Genomic DNA, 27,642 nt, shown 5'->3' on the forward strand with positions numbered 1-27,642 from the left:
ATAAGACAGAAAATATGCTGCAAAGCTGCTTTCATTGAGTTTTATTGTTTATCGTATTTGGTTGTTACCCTGAGTGGGGTGAAAAAGAGAAATAAAACTCTCCCATCTGCTGCATCTCTCCAGGGTTGTGTCCCTACTGAGGGGAGAACGGGAATAAATAAATAAACCAAAACCAAACAAGGATCGGGTGTAGCACATCCGCCTATTACCCAGCCACTCCTCACCCTCACACAAGTGCCAAGTACCACACCCCCAGCTAGTTAAGAATCTCAGATCTCAGGTTTTGCTAAGTATCCTGATGCTACATGGTGCCATGAACAAGGATCTGCAAGTCTGAGAAAATACAGCAGTAGAATTTACATGGAGGAAACGAAGCGCAGCATAGCTGCAAGAAGAAACCACCCAATACCATGCACTTCATAATGCAGTCACTAACCAGACCCTGAGTCCTTGAGGGAGGAAGGGAGGTGATTCATCCACTGCCAGAAGGCCAGCAAAGAGCAAAAGCTACAGAAGAGGTCAGTGATGACATGTAGGAAGTTATAAAACCCTCACACAAACCTAACAGAATGTTCAGCTGCACCAAAACAAACTAAAGTTTCAGCTTCATAGTTACAGACTTTAGAATTCTAGACTGTCCTCTACTTTCATCATTATTCTCCTAGCAGTTCAAAAGAAGATCATCCTCTTGATGCTCTGATGCTTGTCAGCGTGAAATCGGCAGTCCAATCCCACACAGGATATGGAAATGAAATCCCATAGTCATGGATGAGACTCAGTGCTACTTCTAGGCAGTCCAGGATCGGACTGAGGCCTGTGGAGGCCCACGGCCCCAGTGCTACTGACGGGTGTCTCAGGGGGTGAGGAGAGGTGAATTGGAAGAAGCGATCTGGAATATTGGTGTCTTGAGAGAACAGCCTGGAGCGACGTGGGGCCGTGGAGTTGGACCGTCTCCTTGTTCTGCTCAGGGAGAGAGTCTGTGTGAGTTGCGTCTAACACTGAATCTTTGGACATGGGATGAGCCAGTCCTGATACTGAATCTTTGGATATGGGGTAAGCCTTCACCATGCTGAACAACTCAGCATTCTGGAAAAAAAGGTGTACATTAATACACAATTTACACTAAGAACAGTGATGTTTTTGGTGTTGCAATAGTTTGGAAAGCTGGTTATAGTTATAATCACTGTCTAAACAGTGACATGTTGACCAACAGAACAATAATAGAAATAAGTATATATTATTGCATCTTTTTATTTTTTTTATGATTTCATGATGAATGGATCAATGGAAATAGTCCAAAATTACTTGGAATAAAATCTTGTTATAGTAAGTTACATTAAAAATGCTTTTTCCTTCTCCTGTGAATTACCATTTTGTAGAAATTAGGTTTAGTTCCAACAGCAATAATTTTATAGAACAGATTGCAGACAGACAGCAACAAATATATGGAAATATATATGTCTGAATAAACATAGATATATGAATGCTACTGTGTTAAAGTCACAATAAAGGATTTTAGAGCTGCAAATTGATTATCACTGGCACTGCATTTATGAAAAACTTTTTATGAAAAGTCCTAATGATGGAATAGATTTATTACAGTCATACTTGGCAGCTGAAGCATCAGAAAGGAACTGTAGCGGAATACATGCTCTTTATATATTGTATAAATGTGCGATGGATTGGGAAAAGGAGGAAAAAAGTATGTTATTATTTCTCAGGCATATACCAACATTGCATAATATGTCATGAATTTGCTTGCGTACTTATTTTTGTTATATTTTTTAGAGTTTAGGCATGTGTCATTGTTTTTAAGTGTTCCTTGTAACACTGGTTGGTAGCTGAGTAAGACATTTCAGCAGCTGAATAGGTGTTATAACTATGTAATGAGGGATATCAAGAAATTCTGAGTCAGCAAATGACTGAGTGCTATAAAACAGGATAGTTTAACAGTGGTCAACTGGGCAGCATGTGTAAACAGAAATATGATACTGGGATACAGTCCATTTTTCCTTTACTTGAAATAGATGGAGATCTTGCAAAAATGAACCCCTCAGCTGGTTTGGTTGCATTCTTAAATATCTGTATAATACAGGAATAAAGCATTGTCTTGGTGCTACTACAAAGAATTGTGAGTCTGCCTTTCTGCTGACTGGCACGTCCATTCTTATTTGTGTATGATTTGTGGATGATGTACAAGCTGTGGTAGCTGTGGTACCTGTGGGGCTGGGCTGAGGGTGTGGCTGGTGCTAATTGCAGAGACAGGCTGCACTCTAATGGCGGGTTTTCTGTACTCCAGGTTGGCTGTGACTGCACTGTACGCTGGGGGGCCTATGCAGGACTGCTTCTGTAGTAACTGCAGAATTGCCTGGATGTCTGATGTCATCTGAGACTCCAACCTGGCAACAACACAGATCTCAGTATGAGACATAAGATTATCATTTTGAAACTGAAACTATATAAATGTGCTTGTTGTGCCATGTGCAAACGTTTTGGACACCCAGTTGTAAAGCCTCAGAAATCATTAGGCCTAAACTGATTTGTTAAGACTGATCAAGAATCATCATTAGGAAATGCCAACTAATGATAATTCCAGAGTATGACTCTTTTCGAAGTAAGCACAAAAACACCAGAGGCATTATGGAATCAAGTGCTGTGGACTGGCAAAGTTAAAATGGAACCATTTAACCACAATCACCAAAGGTATATCTGGAGAAAAATGGGACTGAATCTATTTGGGGTTGTGCCAGCCAGTGGCACAGAAACCATTGCATGAGTAGATGGAAGAATGGATTCAACTAAATATCATATCAACTAAATATAATATTGGATTCAACTAAATATTCTGGAATCAAATGCGACACATTCAGTGAGGAAACTGAGGCTGAAAAGAGGCTGGCTTCTACAACAGAAAAATGATCCCTCAAAATCCATCACAAACTACTTCAAGGAATGCAAATTGGAACTTCTGAAATGGCCTTCACAGTCCCCTGACCTGAACATCACTGGAAATCTGTGCAGTGCAAGACAGTCCAAGACTGCTGCAGAACTAGAGGCGTTCTCTAGAGAACAGTGGGTAAAGATTCTTAAATTAAGAACTGAAAGACTCCTAGCTGGCTACAAAAAGTGCTTATAAGCTGTGATGTTTACCAAATGGGCTGGTACTAGATACTACTAGGTAGTAGTAGTAGTAATAGCAATAGTGTTAGTAGTTAGTCTAAACTTTTGCTCATGTCACAATTATTATTTTATTTATTATAAAATACACATTTTTTTCTCAAGTTCATCAAATATAAACTGCATATTAGTGTGCAGAGGTTGTGTTTGCTTCTTTTCACACATATGCACACACACAAGTTGGACCTTAAATAACATTTTTGATCCCTTTAAAAATATAGTATTTATTTATATATAAACACAGTATTTATTATATAGTAATGCAATAAGCACATTCATAAAGCAGTGTTTTTGAATTGTAAGAACTAAAACACAACTCTAGAGGGAGCCTCTGCTCTGATGAAATGCATACTGATCTGAAAGTTAATTTGCAAAAATAATCACTGGTTCCTAGAAAGCACAAGAAAAGAAGCCCGTTTCTTGGATAGAAGGAGAGATGCACTAGTATTGGTTACGAATGTCAAGTTCCCAGGTACTTGTACAAAGCAGTAGACAACAGATTTATTTTGGCTTTTACTATGCCCATTTTCTCTGGACCTAATCTAAAAGTGAAAAAACAATAATAAATTGTAACTGTACTGCTTATTCTTACACAAACTTGCAGGATGCCTTCTGGATTATATTTGTGTGTGTGTGTTTGTGTGTGTGTGTGTGTGTGTGTGTGTGTGTGTGTGTGTGTGTGTGTGTGTGTGTTTTGTTTTTTAAATGTGCTATTTCTTCAACAGTACACCTCCTGTGCTTTAGTAGAGAGTTGTGCTACAAACAGTTCTCTATTCAGCATCACCACACAGCAGGACTGCCTGCCCACTGTTATTTGTCCAACTACAAAACAAATGTGAAAGAATAGAAGGAGAGGTCACAGAGAGATAGACAGAGAGAGAAAGAGAGAGAGAGAGAGAGAGAGAAAGAGAGAGAGAGAGAGAGAGAGAGAGAGAGAGAGAGAGATGAGAAGGAAATAGCAGGAAGAGAATGATAGTGAGACACACAAGAGACACACAAGAGCAAGAGCGAGAGAGAGAGATGAGGGTGTAGATCTCTAATGGAGATCAGAGATGTGAGGCTCAGCTGGTGCAGGATTTCTGCAGCCTGATGCCTCTTTTCCCCTCTGCCAGCAATTCAGCTAAAAATACCACCTGCTGTTAGTCCGCACAGCCTGCTGCCTGCTAGCGTGTGTGTGTTGATATCGCTGAGCTCAGCCTGTTTTGTACACTGAGTCTGATTTTCACGCGCAGATGAGCGATAACCCAGAGCACTCTTCTGTTACGGCGCTTAGATAAATTTGTTGGAGAGTAAAGGTGTGAGTGGGTATGTTTCTGGATTAGTGTATGAAGTTGTTTTTTTCTCTCAGGGGTGCTGCTAACAGAAACAGGCTTTATTACTTTCTCACCACTTTCTTATTCTGATAGGAAAATAGGCAACATATGTGATACACAGTTGGGTGGTAAATTTAATTTACAGTTTATTATTGCTAAAAAAATTAATGCATTGTAAAATGAATTTTCCCAAAAGTATTTTTCACACTGAAACCATGCTTGAGTACACATTTAGCACATTCAGAAACAATGCATTTTTTCATTTTCTTCCCACAGAAGACTAGCACCACTACTAGCACTAGTAATTGCTATGAACTTTATGTTTTATATTTGTATGATGCATAAGTGGATGGATTCATTTTAGTTTTCAGTATGACTCACTAAAAAGGAAATGCATGGAATTGCACATAAGTATTTTATGCCAATTTTGTCTTTAGCTTATTTTTTGCAAAAACTATGTTGATGTAATATATTTTATTAATGTGAGAATTACGTTTTACTTGAATCAAGTCAATGCAGTGATATCAAAGCAAACGTGTGGGCATCTCTGGTGTATTATCATGTTTTCTTAATTTTCTATGTGAAAATAATTACATATCCTAATAATTACATATCATACAGCACATTTTGTACTTTACTATATTTTTCCAATATGTTAACAAACAAAACAGGGATCTTCACACCCTTGCATACAACTGTATACATACACAGTTTCATACAGCAATGGATTTTTAATGGTTTTGTACTAAAATGAGACTGAGAAAAAAAAAGCTGAATACAAATATTCAAAATATTCAGGATATCTTCAAATGATTATACGTCTACTCAATGTTATTTTCTCAGTCACATTTCAGTTGTTACGATTTAGTCACTGATACCATTTCTCTATTTCATTTCATTGTTGTACTGGTGACATTATCTGCGCTGCTTTGTGAATGGTCATGACTCTGATTTTTAAGCTTATCGCTTATCAGATCAAGAGTTTAACAAAAAGAAAAGAACAGTGCATTACAAACTTCACAGTTCCTACGCTGATAGATGCTGAATGAAATAAGAAGCTCCACTGAAATTCTATAAGTTATTTAGTACTTGAGTAGTTTTTTAATCTGCTGTTTTCTAGAAAGAGTTGTTTGTTTTTTGGAAACATCCTTGTACTTTTATTCAAGTCACTATTTCATCAAAGTAACAATGTTTTTCTTTGAGTATGCATTTAGGCTACCTCTGATCTACTCTATAAAATGAGCCAGTACAAATAATAAGTAATTGTAAGTAATAGTTGTACTGCCACTCCATACACCAAAATTCTAGACTCTTTCATAAGCTCTGTAGGTTTCTATAAGGCTCTCAGGTTCAGATCTGGTACCTGTTCAGGTGCTCCTGCAGGTGGTCCAGTCTCTGCTCCACCTCTCCATATGTGAGCTCACTTTCCATCTCATCTTCTTCTTCCCCTCTGAGCTTCTGTTTTTGAGCCGAGTCTTCCACAGCCTCCCTCGGCCTTACACTCTCCCAGTCAGTAGTCTGCATGTCTGCACACATAAAAAAATCACATACTTGAGTAATTTCAATACAGAGCCGAGATCACATTTCCTATATTTCATAAACAGACTATGAAAATCACTGAGGTGGCAGAAACAGAGCTCCATTACTGTTTAGTGTGTTATCCCTCATCCCTCCTTTACCACGTATTGTGCAGCTGAAGTGCTCCTATCTCTGCAGCAGCAGGGCTAACACAGACACTACAGCCAAAGGGTTATCTTCTACTGCCACCTGCATGTGCAGCAGCCAAGAGCACACTGGGCACTGTTACCTTACAGCTGATCTGAGAGGTCAGACAAGAGGTGAGTTACACTAGTCATTCAGTTTCTTCTGGAAAAATGCCACTTGGGGCTAGAGATACTGATCTGTAAGCCTAGAAACACACTATGCTGCAGGATACCACAAAATGATCCAAGCGCACATTGATGCATGCCATAAAAATACATTTCTATGTTCTTTATGCTACTATCAGTTAAAACTGAACTAAGATAGTGTTAACGTGTTTATCAAATGAGCTTGCAAAATCAAATACGAATCTAACATTTAAGAAGCTTCTGACCAGTCCCCTCGTCCAGAAAGTTCTCCCACAGTGAAACCATACAAAACTGAACACATACAGCAAATGCAGGCAGAGCTATTTTAGTTTTGCTGCAGTTCTGTTCTCTCAGTCAGCAGCTAAGAGGTCATATTGTCCAGGCAGAGTGAGTTTGGGAACACATGTGTCTCATCAAATGCATCAAATTTGCAACGTGAGAGTAAATCTCGTATTTGCTATAAATATTGCGCTGTTATGTCTGAAATGGTTCTGAAAAGAAAGCTGTTCTGCTTTTCGGATAATCCATCAGCGCAATGTCTAAAAGGCTTGCGTTTTTTTCTTTATATCTACAACTGTCAAACCTATGAAGAGAGAATGGACAATAGCGCCCTGAGTGACCATCACATCAAAGACATTTTTGTGCTGTTTTCATAGTTCAGTGGGACCTAGGGGTTCATAATTTGTTATCATTGCCTTATGGAATTGCGCAATAGGCCTCAAATTATGGTTGTATGTGTGCACCAGTTAAACGTAACTGAGTGTAAATGAGTTTATTTGCGTATATCGGTCCCAAAGGCACTGTGCTAGAAACAGCCTGATTATTTTGAAGGAATAAAGAGGAGTTGTGGAATGTTCATGTAAAAATGAACTATGTTTTTGGTACATTAAATCACATAAATGTAAATAAGTAGATCTAAAGAAAAAAAGTTAAGTACAGAAAAACTCTAGGATATGGGCACTTTTAATGTTACGGATAGGTCTTAGGGCTCTAAGGGTCAAGCTCCAACACAATGGGTCTAAAAAGATGTGTAGCTGTCGAGAAGCTTTTAAAAGGAGGAAAGAAAAGAAAAGAAAAACAAATCAAACAAAGAAGCTGCTGGTGTTCTCAGAACAATGGAATGACCACACCAGAGTCCAGACCTCAGCATCACTGAATGTATTTAGGATTACTTGAATTGTGCTGAAAACACAAATCAAAACAACTTCTAAGACTGAACTTTGGAGATGGGGAAAAATATCCCTGCAGATTTCTTGAAAGCAATTCGACTAAAACTTAAAGCTAGTCTATCAAAAAAGAATGAAAGCTATATTGAAGGCAAAGGACACATTAAATCATGAAAAATTACAGAGTTCTATTTAGTAACTGAGGATTCTGTGTAGTTTTCTGTTAAGTATGTGTTTTCTGCTTTTTTTCTAAAGCTGAAAAAATAAACTGTGATTAACGGCCATTTTTACTGTAAATTAAATAAGTAAAGTGTGGCCTCTGCACAGTGCGGTTTGTGCTGTGAGCAGTCATTCCTATTATAAGTTAAGATAGGTCACATTCAAAGTACAATCCACTCTCTTTTGGTCAGAGTAAGCAGGGGAGGGCTATGCTGGCCCCTGGATGGCTGTGTGGCATTAACTTGCTGGGCTGCGGCAGAGATGTGGGACATTATGTGCACATTGGGGGAGCTCGATGGGGACAGTAAGCCAGCGGATTTTCCTAAAGCCTGTAAAAAGAGCTATGCTGTGACCTAAGCTTCTGAAAGACCTGTTCCACCGAGACCTCCACTGCTCTCTCGCTCTCTCTGTCTCTCTCTCTCTCTCTCTCTTTCTGTCTCTTGCCAACTCTCTCTCTCTGTCTCTTTTCATTGTGTTTCTTTATCATGGATTAACAAAGGCTGATTTGATCGCTACTGTGTTTTACTGTCTCTGTGCTGTTTTTCTTGTGTACTCTGTCAATCAGTGTTTCAGAGTATTTTTTTTTTCAAACAAATGTAAAGCAGCTCCTCTTATGGTGAATCAATCACGGTAAAAGCCTGTTTTCAAGTTAATAGGAACACTACATGGAAGGGGTCATTTTTACAATCATGATGGGAAGTCAGTTATTTTGAGGGCATTTTTATGGTTTCTGTGTCAATCCAACTAAAAGATCCAATTTTTTTTAATCAATGAGCAGTCCACTACATAAAAGATGGCATACGTAAGCTAGGCATGAGAAGTCATGACAACCTCACTGTCCCCTTCCTGAGTTCTGATCCTGCAGAGAGTTGTAAGCAGCCAGTGGAAATAGAATGACTTGGGGAGGGCATGTTAGGGAAAAAGAAAGAGACACTGGGGAGAACAGAGTAACACAGGAACAAAACGTCCAGCACCTACAAGCACACCAATGACCCAATTATTACAGCATCAAAACCCTCTGTAGGGCAGCTAGAATTCAGTGTCAAATGTCATCCCACCCACGAGTGTCCAGTTCACTCCCCATGGGAATGTGGCCAGCTACATTCTTCTTGGATGTCCGCCCACAGGGGATTTGATCTGGCCTGTAGGGCGAAGGCTTTAGGGCGGAAGTTTGGTCTTACCATCGTAATACGGCTCACTCTCCAGCTCGCCCACAGACGGGCTGCAGTCAGGGGTTGGGGTGTAACCCTCTATGCATGGGTATCCCAGCATCCTCTGTGGCTCTTCCTTGGAAGCCCTGCAGTCGTCCGAGCCTCTCTTTGAGCTGAGCCGTGACTCGCGCCGCTCTTTTCTACTCTCACTTTTACTGTCCTTGACGCTTCCCCCTGTGGGATGTGATCAACACCGGTTAAAGGAACACACTGTGCTGCAGCACAGAGACCCAGCCTCCACAGGGAGCTTACACAGAAAATAACAATATGCACACAGACACAGTACATTGTAAATCCAAATGTTTATGTTTTAAGCCCTTTCCTTTAACAGTTTTTAAATGTGTCACGGTGTGTAGAAATTGAAGAAACCGTGATGGTTTCAAATAAACATCTGTGATAAAAAAGAGAACAGTCAGGTAACGTTTAGGGTATAAACAAATCAGTAAAGAAGAAAACACATTTTCAAAAATATTCATGTAGCCTTTGAGTTTTAAATGCTGGTCTTTACTTGATATTATGCTGTGTTCAAGACCAAAAAGGACCTGGGAGGTTTCCAACCTTTAAGTGGGAAAAACCCAACTGAACATCCTTCCAACTCGATTTTCAAGAGTTGCAATTCTGTGACACCATTTCAACATTGTCAATTAAACAGGAAATAATAGCTTGTTTTATGCTTCTAAAACAGACTTTGAAGTTTCTGTTTGTGTATCATATGCTAGTTGAGTGTGATGCTGATAATTACAGGGATGCTTGGAAAACTGTAAGGTTCTGTGTAAGATCAAACTTTTATGTCATTTTGGGCACTATAATAATGGTGGATTTCCATGGCTTACATCTACTTTTAAAAAACATTAAGCACTTACCAACAACTCTTTAATTCAAATGTAAACATATTTTTTTTCACACAGCAGCCAAACAAGTGCTATCTTACTGTCACCTCAAATAGTGAAAGGTTTTAGGTGGAAGTAGGAGATTTGGAAACATCCAACATCCATCAAACTTCCTGCATTACAGTCAAGCTTTCCACAGTTTTCCACTTTTATTTTCAAGTGGGGGAACAACTCAACTAAAACTGTGACATGTTTAAATAGTGTTAGGAGTGTTTAGATTTATAGTGTAGATTTACACATAATTATTACCATCTACTAAAAACTATAACTACACATGCCATGACAAAATATAGCCTATAACTGTGCTATGTAGACAACAGACAAGCTTAGAGAGAAAGTTATACTCCATTGAGAAAGCTTAGCTTTTAATGCACCGTATACTACCAAAAGCTTTGATGACAAGGAGATGTGTTATCACATTACCTTTGGATGGTTTACGCTTGAAGGAAATCTTCCTCTTGCCTTTATTATCTTCTCCATCTGAGTCACTGAGCTGTGAGTAGCTCACCTGTGTTGAGATAAGAATTAGCATACAATCAGTCTCAAGTGGCTCAAGTTTACATCTCAGCACAGGTGTCCCACACCATTGGTAGAAACTTACCTTAGCGTTCTCATCTCTCAGGTTAAAGGTGAGCTCCAGGTTGGTGAGAAAGTGGTCAGAGAACTCAGGGTACATGTCCAGCACCTCCAGCAGCTCCTCTCGGTTGATGGTGTGCAGATCACAGTAGCTCAGTGCCCGCACGTCTGCGTTGGACTTCCCTGGCTTGGCATACAGGTGGATCATCTCTCCAAAGATGTCATTCTTTCCTGATATGGGAAGGAAAATGTTCAGTGAAATGAACCCTCCTAGGTCCCCCATTGAGTATACACTGTGAAATGCATCTTTCCCTGTTGTTGAAACAGAATTCTGACCAAATTTTAAATACCACATCTACATTTGTAAGTAAAAGAAGATATTTTTTTATCGTTTTAATTTATTGTGTACACAGCACAATATTTTGACATTATTACAAACAGGAAAAAGTCAGAAGAGCAGACTATGTTGATAAAGAATGTAATTTGAATTTGAACTATAATTAATTGTGTAAGTGAAGACAATTGACAAAATAACAGTGACAAAAAACTGAATAAATGAGTTAAGAAACATAATGAGTGCAAATTCTAGTCAGGAGTGCTGCATAATACAGTTAAGCAAATAACGTCCTACCATGCTCTGTGGCATGCACAAAAATGCTGAGCAGGCAAGAGGAAAAGATTTAAGAGACCTTGAACAAGGGACGGAACATCATTATTCCAAAAGGTATTCCTGCAATTGGTATTTTGATGATTATGATGGTGGTGGAGAGAGCTGTCTAACTTGTCTAAACTCTTCTATAGGTGTTCAATTGGGTTGAGATGGCATAAGCTTCAGTCATAAAGACTGATCACCTGGCTAGTGTTTCAATAAGGCAGTGACTAAAGTGGCAACTGCATTTAGATCTATGGGAAAGACATCAAAAAATATGCTTAGAAATGATGGTCAAAAGGACATGTTCGACGCTTGTGCATTAGTGTGATATGTAAGAAAAACAGAGGAGTGACTGTTCCTCAGATGACTGAAACTATCAATGCAGAATGTGATCAGACTGTGTGAACAAGAACAGTGAGTCCACAGCTGCACAGAGGGTGATTCTGCAGTAGAGTTGCAGTGCAGAAAGCCCTCATTACAATGAAGAAAGCACATCTGAGAGTAGTGCAAAAAACACAGGCAGAGATGTGGAAAAATGATATGGTCAGGTACAACAAGAGAAACGTGAATGCTTGGCTCCTAGAGTGGGGGGGATGTCCAGTGATTGTTATTCTTTGGGGGGCATTTTGCTGGGATGGTCTGGGTCCACTTGTCGCCTTAGAGGTAAAATTATTCAGACTCATCACCTTCATCCTATGATGAAATATCTCTATCCTGATGGAAGTGATCTCTTCCAGGATGATAGTGCCTCTAACCTCAGTGCCTGAAGGGTCACTGAATGTTTTGATAAGTATGAAAACGATGTAAGTCATGTGCCTTCACAGTGACCAGATCTCAAACCAATTAAGGCCCTATGAGAGGTTTTGGACTGACATGTTAGACAGCTCTCTCGACCACCACCATCAAAACACCAACTGACTGAATATCTTTTGGAATTTCTAAGAATTGTTAAACCTATGCCAAGGTAAACTGAAGCTGTCCTGGTTTGTTACCATCTGTACGTAATTATGTATTTTTAAAACATGATGTAACATAAATTTTATGTATAGCAAACTGACAATAACTCTAGATTAAGGTAGTTAAAAGGGTAATTAAGCAGTGGTGGACGAAGTACACAAACAATTTACTTGAGTTAAAGCAGAGATACCCAAGGTAAAATATTACTCCAGTAAATTAACTATTAACTATTATCATTTTTATAACAAGACTCTTGCTTCATTAACTCATTTTAGGTAAAAATACTCCAGTGTCACTCTTGTAACACCAATATTTTAACAGAATGTCATTAATTAGTCTGACACTGATGTCTATTAAAATTATCATAAGCACAAAATACTGAAGGCAAACAATTTCCATTAGGTAGAACCAACTGGCTATGAAATAACTTTTTGCAAACAAGCAAAGTTTCAGTTTAAGGTTTATTTGCAACTTAGTTACAAGTTTAAGTTTAATAGAAACTTGCTTTAAACTCAGGTTCACAAATGAGTTTTCCTTTACTATATTGCATCTGTAGGTCTCTGTTCATAAAAAAAGTGTTTGTATAAATTCAGAAAAACGAAACATGACAGTCACAACTGCATATGTGTACATATTTCTATATTGTGGTCTATTTACACAAAGTTAGGTTAGTTCCATCATTTATGTTGGAATAGACACTCCCAAACTTTTATGTTGCTGCACTGATGTTGAACCGTATATGCTTGCACTGGGTCGGTATGTCCAACAGGTCAACACAAGCTCAAAACAAAGTGTGCGCTGTGCCCTGATTGGTGTTCTTGCTTTGTGCTTCTTTCGTTTCAACATGATACGTTTTTATGCACACATAAGCCCAAAGGAACGACAGATTTCGCATAATGTAGTGGAGTAAAAAGTAAGATATTTGATTTTGAAATGTAGTGGAGTGAAAGTAAAAGTCGCCCAAAATGGAAATACTTCAGTAAAGTACAGATACACGAAAAACCTATTTAAGTACAGTAACGAACTACATTTACTTTGTTACTGTCCACCACTGTAATTAGGCAAGATAAGTAAACCTAAGCAATCTTTGGAAATAACATAAGTAGGTCTCCACAAGATGTACTGCTGTTATGTGCACAGGGTCTGTTAAAAATGGAAAACTATGTCACTGCTTACAAAATGAACGACATATGCATTTTAGTGGACTTGTTTTGCATCTTTGCCTGAGGGTGGGTGTGTACATTTTTGGGTCAGTCCAGGCCAACTTCTGTGTATGCGGATTATCAGAGCTCGTTCTCTGCAGGGATTATAAGGACACATCTGGGTCCTGTTTCACAAAAGCATAGCAGCCTGACGATCATCATAAGATGGTAGAGAGAGCCTGTGCCAGACTGAGACTCAGCCATCTTACTGTGACCATGTTGCTACCACACTTTTGGGAAACAAGGCTCAAAATCAGCTGGCCCCCTCTCTCTCCTCCTTCCCTCTCCTCTCAACTCTTCTCGTCTCATTCATTATTTAAACACTCTCTGGCCTGCTGCCTGCTCCCACTTTGATGTCCACAGACACACCATCATATGTGACTGACAGGCTTTGCTGTCCTTGCTTCAAAAAGAATAGAAATACTTTTGATAATCAAGCTTAATTCATTCTCACTTTGTAAATGCCTTCAGCTGTACTTTCAAACAACTGTTCGCATTGCGCTGCACAATGCGCGAAGAAGAAAAGAGGAAATTTGCTCTTATTCAAAACAGCCGTGTGTGGTGAGTGCAGTGGAAAGGGCACCTTACAGTATGGGAGGCATCTCAGTGGTGCCAGTGCCAGGGAAATGTCAAGCCCCGAGAGCCATTCTACTTTATATACAGCAGACCTGACTGTGCATCACTGTGGCTTCAGGTGACCTTAAAGTGAAATGGCCAGAGTTTCTGAAATGACTCCTGTTCATTTGGGAACAGATACCTTTCCACAGCCTGCTGAAAAGGCCTTGGAGTTCAAAAACAAGCCCAGATGTCACAAAAGACCCGCAAAGAAAGAATAGCTTACGATGCCAGCTATAGTAACACAATAGGACTCATATTTAAGGGCCATTTTGAGTGTAGCTAAACTTCCTTTCTTATGGGTATCTAATTTAACATCCTGAACAACTGAAACATGGCTGGTCATATTAATAGTATGGTTTTCTGAGCAGAGTCCCACTGTGCCTCCTGCATGTGACCTAATTGTGTCAGCCAGTCAGCAGGGCAAGTGTTCAGTGGGTGAGAAACAAGTGCGTTTAAAGGTGGCAGGGCATGGCTCACCGGCCAAACACATGCTGAGCCTCTGACATTATGAGGAAACACACTGCTAATTACTGATGTCAATATTGATGCCTAACTAAGAGAGTTAGCATTTACAGGGCTGGAGATTGGATAGAATAAACAGCTCAATAAACCTACTAAATCACACTCTTTGTCAGCTGTTGTTCTTCTCATTCTCTCTCACTGTCTCTCACTCTCTCTGTCTCCCACTCACTCTCTCTCTCTCTCTCTCTCTGTCTAATGTCCTGCTGCCTTCACCCTTCACACCCTTTGCTATAAAAAGCTCTTTCCAGCTTTGTGCAGCTAGTTCTCTCTCTGCTCTTTGAAGAAACCAAACAGACTCAAGGAGAGCCACTTAACAGAAATGTCAGAAGCCCTTCACCATCAGGCTGAAGGCTTGGGCTCAAAAGTATTGTTAGAGATAAAAGGCCAGCATCCAGTTCAAGGGCATATCTGTGTTATTTGGGTGTTGTTTCAAAATGTGTTTTGACACAAAAACAGGCTATTAATTAGAGTCAGCCTTTGGATGTGCAAGATGCAAAAATCCTCTGTGCTTGGCCAAAGTGTTGCGGTGTTTGAGAACATTACTTTCCACTGGGGACGTCTGTGTATACAGATTCTGCAGTTGCTAGCCACACCCCCACAGCGGTAAACATCATTTCCAGGCAGAGAAACCTCCACAGGACTAAGTGGAATAAATTTCACAATAGCACAGCCTAACAGCGTTCCGATGTACCATTATTTAAATGTCAAACTGGTTAAATAAAACTTGAGACAAAACAGAATAAATTTAAATATTCATGCTAGTGCTGTTCTCTTTCAGAAGCACAGAACAGTGCACAAGGGAGTGATTTGTTAATGCAAAATTGCCATTAGAAAAAGCACTGTAAAAGCATGGCACTGTGCAAGCTTTTTACATCCATGTGTTAAAGAGTGGTGAGTGGTGCAATCTTAATTATCATACATAAGTGACCCACCAAGAGAATAATCAGAGGCCTCATGTTCAAGCTGACAAAGCCTGGTTAATTTAAGCAAGGCATGGCCGAAGTTAAAAAAAACATTCAAATTATGACTTAATTATTAACCTGTGGGGAAAACGTATATGCAATTACAGTCATTGTTAAAGTTGCACTCACTAATTTACATAGCATTTAAGTGTTTTTAAAATTTATTTATTTATTTATTGAAGTAATTGCAATCTTGACCCAATCCAGCTGTTATAGGTTTGCCTTAGCACATATCCACTGCAATGCTCCATTACTACAAACAAGATTGCACTCACTATGAGGCAGTTTGTTGCAGCTAACAGAAAACCTTTTTTACTCTAATGCGGTGATGGGTGAATGATTTCAAACCTTTATTCCACCACTGCCCTAATCATATTATCAGTCAATATTCTTATATCAATATTCCCATCAATTTCAGGATATTAATTATTGTTTCTCTGGACTTTTTTCTCTGCCAAAGAGTGCATTTAGTGCCATACCTATGTTTCTCAGCAGCCATCATGTCTACATTGTGCAAATTCATTTTAGGCAAATCAGGAAAGTGACATCAGAATGCGGACACGCTGGACTGGCACACAGCAATTATAGAGAGCTTGTTAACAACAGCCAGTGGGGCAGCCCTGCCAAATTATCTCACTGGATGTTCAGTCTCTGTGGAAACTGACTCAAATATTTCAATTAATATAATCAAATAAAATATTTTCCCCTGTAATTCTGTTATTAGACTAACTAGGACACTGCTGGCTTTCTGTGAGTGACATTGTGTTAGGCTGCTAGTAAGTAATGAGGAGAGGAGGAAGAGAACCTCTGAAGGTGTGAAAACAATTCACACCTCTCTACAAAAACGGCTAGGTTGAGATAAAAGAGACAACACAACTGCAACTTCTTTATATCAAAATATCGTGTACAACTGTCACAATGATAACTAGCATTTAAACACAACAATACACTTTTATAAATGAAGAATTTAACTTCAAAATGCCAATCTGTAACAATTTTGGACACAATGAGTTGTTGTATAATGGAAAACACATATTTATTTCTTTAATAAAGTGGTATTAATCATAATATAGTATTGATATTTCTTGTATGTGTAAAGCCCACTCTTAACAAAGCATATAAATGCAATGCATTTTGGAACAAAACTCATTAAAGGTTGACTTGCTTGCTCAGCTACGAAGACAAAAATCCACTTCCTGTTTCGTAAATCATTCATATTTCCATCAATGTAACTGAAGAAGAAAAATATTGTGTAGTTCACCTGAGGGTCCTCCAAAACACTACTACTGGGAAAAAAAGGTTTAAATCAAATATTGAATAGAAATAATCCAACTTTTTTTTCCTTATATGTCGTCATAGCCTTTTTTAAAAGTGGCACCATTTTTTTGCTGACACAGTGTGTCAGTTCAATAAAATCAACTACTCCTAACCACCCCAATCAAACAAACCAGCACCCACTTACCCAGAATTGCCACCACAACATCATCCTTCAGGATCTCGATGGAACCTCGGGAGAGGAAGTAGAGCGCTGTGAGGACATCTCCACAGTGGACGAGTGTATCTCCTGGGGGAGCGTGAGTGGTTTTAAAGCGCATGGCCAGGGCCCGCAGGCAGCCTTTAGTGGCCCCCCGGAATGCCTTACAGCCCTGTAGCAGGCTCTGATTCAGATGGAGACATATATCTGCCTGCAAGCACTCAGGAAAGCCCTTTAACACCTAGATAGAGGGAAAAAGGGAAAAGGAGAAAAACAGGAAGGGTTAACTTTGGTAACAATATGTATACATATGTGTATAACTGTGTGTGTACTGCTAACACTAAAGTGGGTAGACATCCCACCAAAAGTTAAATATACAGAAGCTGAACATGACAACTATAGAGAAAAAAAGTGCTATTGCTGAACCAGCTAGCAGCCTCAAAATCTTACAAGCTTAGGGAATATATGTTCCTTCTTTCACAAGCATCTCACATATAATGGTCTTTGTTCTAAATGACCTTCAGATGAAACATCAAAGCAGATGCATCTGCGTTCTGCACAACTGAAATGGAATTCTAATTGAAAGCAGCATATGAAATAAGATTATGAAACAAGATGAAAAGGTGCTCTATGAAGGAAGAGTCCAGAGCTGGCACATAACAGGCAGCAGGGGAGACGAGAATGACAATGACTATAAAGAATCCTGTGTTTATATAAATACCTCCTGCTCGTTCCAGGGTGATGAGGTCATTCCATTTCATATGGGGCAAAAAAGGAGAGAGACAGGTGTTGCGTTCAGTATGCACACTCACAAATGCATATTCTCATTTATACATTTCATTTATTCTATTCACACGTCTGAGAGAAGCAAATTCAAATGTATAGTAGATTTGTTATTGGTTTAGCATAGCTCTCAATCTCACTTTGTAAATTATCTTTTATTGACATAAAAAAATCAATCTGAAACAAAAACTACATAAATTTGGCTACATAATGAAGGCAATGATGCTGAGAATGAGATAAGCTCAGAGGGTTCCCCCCACTCAAACGCACCATGTTCATGTCAATGCCATTGGTGTAGGTCCAGGAGTGCTGGAAGTACTCCTCCAGCCTCTGCCTGAGAGGGTTTGGAATCTGGTGGAAGCGGATAAACTCTTTCACCCGCAGCATTTGCATGTGGTAGCGCGCTGTTCCTGAGTACAGCCGCTGAATGATGGCCGACACATTCCCAAAGATGCTGGCATACATTAGAGCTAACCAGGACAGAGGGGATGAGAGTTATCTTACACATGACCACGCTATATTTGAAAATGTCACACAATAAATAAACATATATATGCATTAGGGGTGCAACAGTGCATTGTGACATTGTGATATTGCAATGCAAAACTGTGCCAATGAGCATCATGGGGACGTGACAATGCATTATGGAGACGAGTACTCTATTAATTATGCTATCTAATGCAACTGCATTGTTTGCAAACAAGCAGTACCAGCAATCAACAACTCACACCAGCATTCCTGCCTCCCAGCTTTATCATCTTTAGCTAGTTAGCAACAACATGATTATAGTCATTTTTCTTAATTCAAATTTTGTTCAAAATATCAAACATATATCAAATTGTGAATCCAGTAAAAACTAATCGAAACGAACTATTGCTAATGTATTAGTGTGGCATGCGCGGGGCCCGAACACCCAGCGGCGACAAACCTCGGCCAGGACGGCGGGGAGAGAGCCGCGAGTGGGGAGGGGGCGGAGCGCAAAGCCCGAGCTCCTCGGAGTAACCCGAGTGACGCGAGTGACGGCGGGAGGAGGAGGAAGACGACGACGGTGCCGGCAAGGAGTGAGTCCCGAGCTCCGCCGCCTGGGCCCCGCCCCCTGTTACACAGCGAGGCTGCTCCACTACACCTCACCTTCGACCCGGGCGGCTGAGCTGCGAGCTGGTGGCGGTGACGAGGAGGCGGAGCGGCGAGCTCTCGTTTCCTCTCGGCTCGGGTGCTCTTAATGAGAGCCAGCTGTTGCTGATCTGGCTGGCAGCGTGAGCGCCTTTTAAAAGAGCTGAGAGGGAGCAGAGAGCGAGAGAGGGACGAGCGGCAGCAGCAAAAGACTGAGGAGCTGAAAAGCTTATTTAGGAGGACTGAAAAGTCTAGGCTGCTTAAGCCACCGAAAAGTGGCCAGCATAGTTTGAGTTGTTTGACGTTTGTTTATTTGTTAATAAATATGGCTGCTGCAGCACTGAAGCCTGCCTCCAGCGTCCTCCTTGAGCCTGGGGTAGCACATGTCGTGCTGCAATTAGTAATGCATGAATTATCAACAGTTTATTAATAACACTTCTCTAATTATTATTAATACTATCTCATAAATGCATTGTCCCTCAGATGCAATATAAAGCAATCGTAATGACACAAAGTTACAATCTCTTGTCCCTTGCTGTATAACATGTATTTTATGGATTTTTGTTAACATGTTCATATTACAGTAATGCTCGTAAATCATATAAATAAAATAATTCTGTATAGCACATGTACTGCTCTTTGCTCATAGTGCTTCATACTCATACTCACATCCGATGAGCATCACACAGATAGAAAAGATCTTCTCAGAGTTGGTATTTGGTGAGACGTTGCCAAAGCCTACGCTGGTCAGACTGCTAAATGTGAAATACAATGCTGTGACATATTTGTCCTTTATGGAGGGTCCAGAAGAGGGGTCACTGTAGTTATACCGCTTTCCAATAGACACCCCAAGATTATCTAGCCAGCCAATCTTGTCCTTTAGATAAGGCTTCTCCACGTTGCCAATGGCGTACCAGATGCAGGCCAACCAATGGGCAATGAGTGCGAAGATGCACATGAGGAGCATGAGCACTGCTGCTCCGTACTCAGAGTAGCGGTCCAGCTTCCTGGCAACACGGACCAAACGCAGCAGCCGGGCCGTCTTCAACAGGCCAATCAGAGTAGTTGTCTAAAAACATGAGAAACAGCAGTTTAGAAGGGATGCATAAAAACTGTAATTGGACATGCACTGATCAGAAATTTTTATGGCAGATTCCATTTTTTTTACAGCCAAATTGGCCAATGTGCCTTTTTTTTGTCCATTTTATATTGGCCTTTTTGACCTGAAGCTTTCACTATGTGGGGTAAATGAACATATGAAACACACTAGCACATTTCCTGTACTTTCTATTAGCCACAATATAAATAACACTATTTGCACTTTAATGGGCCAAACTGGCATTTTAAATTTGTGAATAAAAAAAATCAATTGCCTATTTAATAATACAACATCAAATAAATCATCGAAAGTAAGAGGGAACTGGCTATTTAGCACAATGAGCCATGTATAATTATGTGAAGATATTTTAGTATAGATGTAGCAGCAGCATTTAAATGAGTGCACTTTGCCATGTTATATTTGTCAAAATATTGCAACGCAGATCAGCCAAATTAAAACAAACAAGCTGATTGCTGACTGCGTGTTTGGAATAAAACTCTGCCCATTCCGATCTTGGCTAATTCCAATCATGCATCCCTCACAGTAATGCTTTTATCAGCTTTGAGCACACAATACAAGAGGCAAACTGAACTGATGGGAATGAATTTACAGAATTTGTGCCACTGAATCCTGCGTTGTGACAAATAAGACTGCAAAACAACAAACAGCACATGCAATTAATTTATCACTTCTCATCTTAAAAGCCCAAGATAATCTTTTTCACTTCCTCTGTTTATTTGATAGCAACAATGCACAATTACAGGGAACTGAAAGGGCTGCAAATTCCCTCAGACATATTGTATTATGTGAACTAATTTGCCTAGTGGTCGCATTTCTGGTGCCTATTTCCGTAGTAATGTGTTTAAGCAATTGCTGCACTGATTAACTGTTTCATTAAGATGTTTAATTATGGCCCATTACACACTGCTGTGCATGTGCTTTACCACTAGAGACCAGCGCAATCTAAGCAAAATCCAGCAATACCCAGGCCGCTGAAAGAAAAGAAATCGGCATATGAGAAGCACTCAAGATCTACTTTCCCTCTGATTCAGATATCTTCAGATATCTTCAACTCAGCAAGTTTTGACTGCAACCAGGTCATGGGTCAATGAACAGTACTGTAGAGGCGAGCAGACATAAATTCTCATTTGTGGAAGGCTTTCCCTCTTTCAGTAAAACCTCTGAATGAGTCCCTTGGAGTTTACAAGGCTCCTGCTACACTTTAAACTAGCCCCTGGCAGGAGATCATTTATTTACCTGGCAATTACATGGTGACTGTACAGAGTGAACAAGGGCTGTGGGTATTTTTAGTGCTCATCTGGAAGGCTAAGTCTGGCACTAAAGTTTAGCCTGCATATGAGAGTTGACAGCATGTTAGTGAGCGGTCTGTGTTTTCATCTTCAATTTGAGCTGCAGAGAGCTAGCAGACAGAGTATGCTGCGTAAGTCACGAGCAAGCCATTAAAAGCTCATTAGCAGCTACTGCTCACAGTGATGCACAGTGATTCTGCAGTTATAAGTTACAGAGTTATATATGCTCATAAGGACGACAGGGACCATCAGCGCTACTGAGAAACCACCACATTTTCATCACTGGATGGGTGCTCATATTTACATGCTTGGTAAATGTTTTTATTATGTGTACTGTATAGACAGTTTTTTATGATATACAGAGTTGGGAGTGGGCTTTACACATATAAAGACAAATCAGTGCTATATTATAATTAATACTATGTTTATTATAGAAATAAAATTGTTTTCTATTATACGTAAACTGTTTATCTTCAAATTCTTTACAGCAAAACAACATGAGTTAAAACCAAGAACAAAACAGCCAAGAACAAAGTAACAAACCAAAACCCCACACTAACTCAAAGACACAGACTAACTAACTTTTACCGAAATAAAAGTAAAAACAGCTTATCTAAGACCCAAACTAGCCAAAAAAGTGAAGTTATATAACAAAATTTATATTTATTTATATGTACATGAAGCAAACAGGTTAAAATGGGTTAGGCTAAATCACAGGTCCCATTCACACTTGACATTAACATATGTCCTAACTGACCTGATCATAAGTGGACAGCATTAAGTACAGGTGGTCAGGGATGCATCACACAACATAACATAAAACAACATAACATCTGTAATGTGAATGTTAAAGCCTCCTGATACCTTCCAGACAACGACAAAGGAGCACCTTAACCAACTGTGTCATCACAGCAGAGACTTTAGCAGAGAAAGTAGCTGCATATTTTCTCTATTCATCTCCTCTCCCATTTATTTGTAAGTTGTGTTAGCAGTCCATGCTATCTAAACATTTTTAATAGCTCATACTCAAGAACAAGAACAAGGACTCGCAGCCCTTTTGTCTGACACCAAATGCAGCGAGATCCATGGAAATGCCAAGTGTAAATGGCTGCATGTTTCAATGTCTGCTGGCAAAATGGAAATTGACTTTGATATTTTTAATTAATATAATCAAACAGAATGTTTTTCCCTGTAACTCTGCCACAATAAACCATGCACATTTCCATCAAAATCTATTCCATCAATGTTAATGACAGGAAAAAAAGCACCATTCAACTGAGGACTCCCGAGAACAGCTAGGTGGAAGTTGCATTTAATGGCTACTGTGGAAAAGGTTTAACATCAGATATGAACACAGTCTCAGAGTCAAAATAATCAATTAATCAGACTACTCAACATAATTCTCAATAACCTTTGGATAATGTGCATCCTGCAGCGCTCTGGAATAGTTTTAATTGAAGCGGTGGTTTGTGCGGCCTAGCTGCAATTAAGGCCAAATCAAGCAAAATACTAGCAAATATTGCAATTACCAGCATGTGCGTTCCATTTCACAAGGCTAAACCAGCTAAGTAGATCTGCAGTATTCATTCTGTATACACTACAGTATGCATTCTGTATTCTGTGTATATGTCATATGAACACATGAAAGCGTCAGTGTTGGTAAAGGTCATTGTAGAAAACAAAGTAAGTAAAAAAGGTACTTGCACTGCAATTCTAAAGAAGGATATGCTATAAATAGCTGTACAGGCACAAGAAACTCTGTGGAAAAGCAAAATGAATAAGTGTTAAGGACAAATGAGTGAAGACCTAATTTGCAGTGAGACCTAAAGTCACTTCATGTCCATGCTGTAAATGAGACAAGTCCTGAAACCACCTGCCATCTGTCTAGGACCCATTCTTTTTCTACTATACAAACCACACAGTGCAGTGACCACAGGCTGCACAGCAGCCCTGTCTCCCCAGCCACAGACACAAACAATCACAAAACACACCCCTACACACGCCACAGTCCCATCTGTTCAATTGCAGACACAGACACAAAAACAAATGCACACAATGCAGACAAACCTAAACCAGTCCAGCGAGAATGGGCTTTCCTCATGCAGGCCACTTTAGGTTTGTCATTTGAACCCATTTAAAATAGGCAGACTGGGTTACAACTGCACACAGTATTGTCCAGTACATTATACACATGGATTAGAACTGTTATTTGAGTTACAATATGCTTAATAATACTACTTTTAAGATTAGGGTTACAGCAAGCCCTATTCAATAAATAGAGCTAAAACTCAATGGAGCATCAATGAACAATTCATATTAGTGGCCTGACCTACTCCCTCAATCCAATTACAGCCATTAAACTGGCTTTGTTCATTTTGGAGGATGTAGGGGAAAGTGGGGGCTTGGCACAGCATAGCACAGCAAAGTGGAGGTTTCAGTCTGTGGGAGGAGATTTGACAGATGAGGCTAGCAGGCAACAGCAACATGCAGTCCTTCCCGTTAGCACCTGGGTCATTGTTCTCCTAGATACCAGGCAGGCTCTCAAAGGGCAGCAGCATGAATGCATTACCCCTCACAGTCCCCGACAGATAAATCCCACTGCCTCACTCTGGCCTAGTCAATAAAGTAAACGCGTCCAAATAGTCTCCAATTACCCTTTCCATTGAGCCTGGGTCGGCTAGCTAAACAGAGAATCAGGCATTTGTCAGGGTAACTGAAGGTGTCGCTTCAAAACCACTCCTCAATAGGATCTGCTCTGAATTAGAGAAGCAGAATTCTTCTTCTTTAATTGGGCTTCAGGCAATCTTCACTGTTGGAGCTCGATGGAGGTTGGCAAGGGGTTTTGCTCAACTGTGCAATTACTTTCACATAGATGAGAGAAGCACAAAAGAGAAAGTAGCAGGGCTCCAAGTGTAAAATGTGGATTAAAAAAGTGTTTAAATCAGACTACATAAGAGCAGAAATTAATATCTGACTTCCTGACGTTCATTCACACCCTAAATAAAGATAAGTAATATTACTTCAATGTATTCATTCACTGCCAGCCAAAAAGCTGCTCATGGTGCAGGTTCTAAAGATGGATCCAAATGCTGATTGAGGCTGATGTGCTAGTAGCTCGTCATAAGCCACTGCTGAAACATTCCCATGCAAATAAACAAGTGGACATGCCAGCGCGCCGGCCAGTCTGCCAGTGGCCCTTAAGCTGCACAAACAACGGCTTGGCTTCCCTCTTCTCATCTAAATGCATCATTGATCGCCATTTGGTAAGCCATTAATCCAAATAAATGGATTCTGAATTACATACCATTCAGAAAAAAAGGAAGGAAAAAAAAATTAATCCCTCTCTGACCACGACAAATACATTCAGCTTTTAAGAAGCAGCTCATGGCAGTAAGACTATATTTAGTGAATATAAACAGAGTGGGCCTTGATCCTAAAGGGATATAGAAGACCTTGCTGTGACAAATAAATAAATAAATAAACAAACAGTACTGTGCAAAAGTCAGAGACCACCCTTGATTTCTTTGGTTTCCAGCCAATATGGCCAATACACACAAGTTATTCATTTTTCAGCGTTAGAAAAAAGCCAGAAATCATATGTTTAACAGAAGGCTACACAGAAGCCTAACAATTAAATGCAGTATCTAATTCCTTTGTGTTTACTGTGCCTTTGCCTTTATTACAGCTTTTATTTTTTTCAGGTGTCTTGTTTTCAGTTTTTCAAAGAAATCTGCACTTCTAAAGTTGTGCTTCTCATGATCCAGGTAATCACATTCAGCGATGTTGAGGTCTAGTCTCTGAGGTGGCCTCTTTTTTTATTTATTTATTTTTGGGGGTCTAATTTTACCTATTATTTCTACTTTTATCATTGACAACGTCTTGACATCTACACATCTGCTCAGACCCAAATCATTATTTTCTCATATCTCACAAAGGTGAAAGTTTTAAGTACATTTAATCTGATGGTGACAAGTTTTGGTGGTGTTATATCTAATCCCCTGAGAAACATCTCATGAAAAAAGAAAGATTTATACATAATAATGGCCGTTTTGCCTACAAATTAAACAAATGAAGGGTGGACTTTTGTACAGTACTGTATGTACTTTCAGAGACTGATTTATCATATATAATCAATATACTGATTGCAGGAGCAGACAGAAATAGAAAGCCCTTTTAACTGATTACTTACTTCATCCGAGCCTGAGCCAAAGATGAGTAGGTCGAAGGGAATGGCTGCCACCATGTCTATAAGGAACCACCCCTTGAAATAGTGAACAGCGATCTTCCCTGGGTGACTGACCACCTCCTCGTTGGAGTTCACATATGTGGTGCGGAAGTTTATGAGGATGTCTATGATGAACATGATGTCCACCATTAAATCCACCACATTGAGTGGGCTGCAAGAGTAGCCACACTCTCTCCTCTTCTGCTCCTCACGGTCGTTGAGCAGGAAGGCAGCAGAATAGGGTGTGAAGATGGCTGTGTAGATGACTAGCAGCAGTATGAGCCAGTCCCACACAGCTTTAAACGGGCTATAGTGGAGGATGGTGAACTTATCTATGCGTGGAGCTTGGAGCTTATACTCTGGTAATACATCTGCACCCAGGGACAATACCTGGACAGTGAAAAAAAAGAAAGGTTATTGTAATATCAAATGACTGTGACAGATAATAATGTGAACTTCAGCTGTTCATCAGATCAGTTGTACTGGCCACTCCCTAAACAAGACAAATTGATAGATGGTAGTGAAGTAATGTAAATCAAAGTGAAATAATTTAAATAACATGTAGAATATATGTTGTAATTCAACCTAAACAATAAACAAGACACTTTTTAAAACTTAGCTATTTTGTAACTGACAATCAATTACCAACAACAGACAACTAACATATCACAAGGCACTAAATGACATTCTCTATATTTCCCTGAATTGCTTTATGGCAGCTATGGGGTTACGCCACCTATGGGGTTAGCTGTAACATGTGCATTCCTGCCACAGACTGAATTGTTCACAAATGGTTTACAAAGTTCATGTTTAATTTGTAGCAGAGAGGTGTTGGTTATATACAATTTTGCTCAAATGGTAAAAATTATTAAGCAAAAACCAGTGTTAAGTTCTCCTCTCCTTAATTTCAGTTTATTTTATGTCTCTCCTTCACAGCAGATTTATTTGCAGACACGATTCATATTTCCATCTCTTATGATGCAAGGTTTCATTGTGTCAGTAATGCTGACTACAAATCTTCCAAATTTTACTCACGCAGTCTCAAGGAGCTCCAAAACATAACATAAATATTCTCAGGCCCTGCCATAACTCCTTTTACTGTCCAAAAACATTTATCATTTACAGAACGTTTAGAAGAGCAAGCGTCCAAGCCGTCCATCTCGGGGTTATTGCTAGAGTGATCTGGGTTTAAGTGCCCTGCTCAAGGGCATAGCAGCAGAAAGGATTTTACAAAACTGACAAAAAAATGATTCTGAGCTGAAAGTCTGTGAGTGCAGGTGTGTTCCTCTTTCTCCAAAAAGAGAAAGATGAAGTCTGCTAAGGTAAAGAGATTGCATACTTTTTGTACTTCAATCTCATTTCACCTGCATTAACTGCTGTTTGTGGACTTCCTATTCACTGGTCAACAAAAGAACAAACTAAAACCACGAGATAAAAAGCTGTAGCACTGAACAAACACTGTGATTTGATTGAGCATTTGGGGATTTATGGAGAGAAAACTTGCTCTGTCAGATTGGATGGTCACCTTTGATTTTCAGAGTTTGCAGATTCTTCCCTGTGGGTTGCAGTGCATGGATGTATGATGATCATTTTCAAAATAGGGACTGACAATGCACCCTGCGTTTCTAAGGAGACTGCAAGAATATGATTTCTGGGATTTCAAAATGTTGAAAAAGGCTGGGACGGTGAACTGTGCATGTTTTTTTGCTAGACATCCAGCAATTTACAATGCCTCCAGGAAGTGTAGTAGGATTTGTACTACTTTTTTTCCATGCCTCAACATTCCTTGTTTTACAAGGTCAGCAAAGAAGCAGTTGCCATACTATCAAAATGAAAAAGATTTAAAGTCCTGTTGTGTTCCTGAAAGACACTGGAGCAGACTAGGGAGTGACTGGGACTGAGCCTGCAGAGAGCTCACACACACACATTGCCACACGTGCACAAATGGATGCGCACACCTCCTGTGGCTCTCATCGGCACTGACAGACAGCAAATGAGGCCTCTCTGCCTGATTAATACTTCATTAGCCATCATGACAGCATGAAGGGGAGCCTGTTTTGTGTTGCCTCCTCAGCACTTTTCTCCCTGATCAGAAAAGGCTGAAGAATGGATCTGTTTCCTCTTATCTGCCTTTCACACACACAGTTGGGCGCAGTGAGGTAATGCGAGAATCACTCAAAGGTTGACAAGCCAAATGACAGAATCCTCAAGCAAGAAAGACTCAAGGAACAAGAGCTGCCTGGGCTTCCTTGAGGTGAGCACTTGTGTTTTTCTAGATGGGCTGTCAATGTCTTAAGCGTTTCTCATTTCCTCCTCCAGCTGT

The 27,642-nt window shown here is 39.8% G+C and overlaps 1 protein-coding gene across 1 annotated transcript in view; it reads right to left on the reverse strand.

The window, feature by feature from the left end:
• Nucleotides 1-27,642, reverse strand: part of LOC118806392 (potassium voltage-gated channel subfamily H member 7-like) — a 70,481-nt gene continuing 42,839 nt past the window's right edge. The window contains exons 6-15 of the mRNA XM_036567809.1: nt 25,284-25,709; nt 19,355-19,754; nt 17,843-18,042; nt 16,778-17,030; nt 10,428-10,633; nt 10,250-10,334; nt 8,907-9,110; nt 5,854-6,016; nt 2,219-2,399; nt 1-1,086 (exon numbers count right to left, since the gene is read on the reverse strand). Coding sequence (XP_036423702.1) covers nt 763-1,086; nt 2,219-2,399; nt 5,854-6,016; nt 8,907-9,110; nt 10,250-10,334; nt 10,428-10,633; nt 16,778-17,030; nt 17,843-18,042; nt 19,355-19,754; nt 25,284-25,709 — 2,442 coding nt within the window. The 3' untranslated portion in view covers nt 1-762. The remainder of the gene's footprint in view (nt 1,087-2,218; nt 2,400-5,853; nt 6,017-8,906; nt 9,111-10,249; nt 10,335-10,427; nt 10,634-16,777; nt 17,031-17,842; nt 18,043-19,354; nt 19,755-25,283; nt 25,710-27,642) is intronic.

The sequence above is a fragment of the Colossoma macropomum genome, unplaced genomic scaffold (genome assembly GCF_904425465.1).
Source record: "Colossoma macropomum unplaced genomic scaffold, Colossoma_macropomum, whole genome shotgun sequence".
Taxonomy (NCBI): domain Eukaryota; kingdom Metazoa; phylum Chordata; class Actinopteri; order Characiformes; family Serrasalmidae; genus Colossoma; species Colossoma macropomum.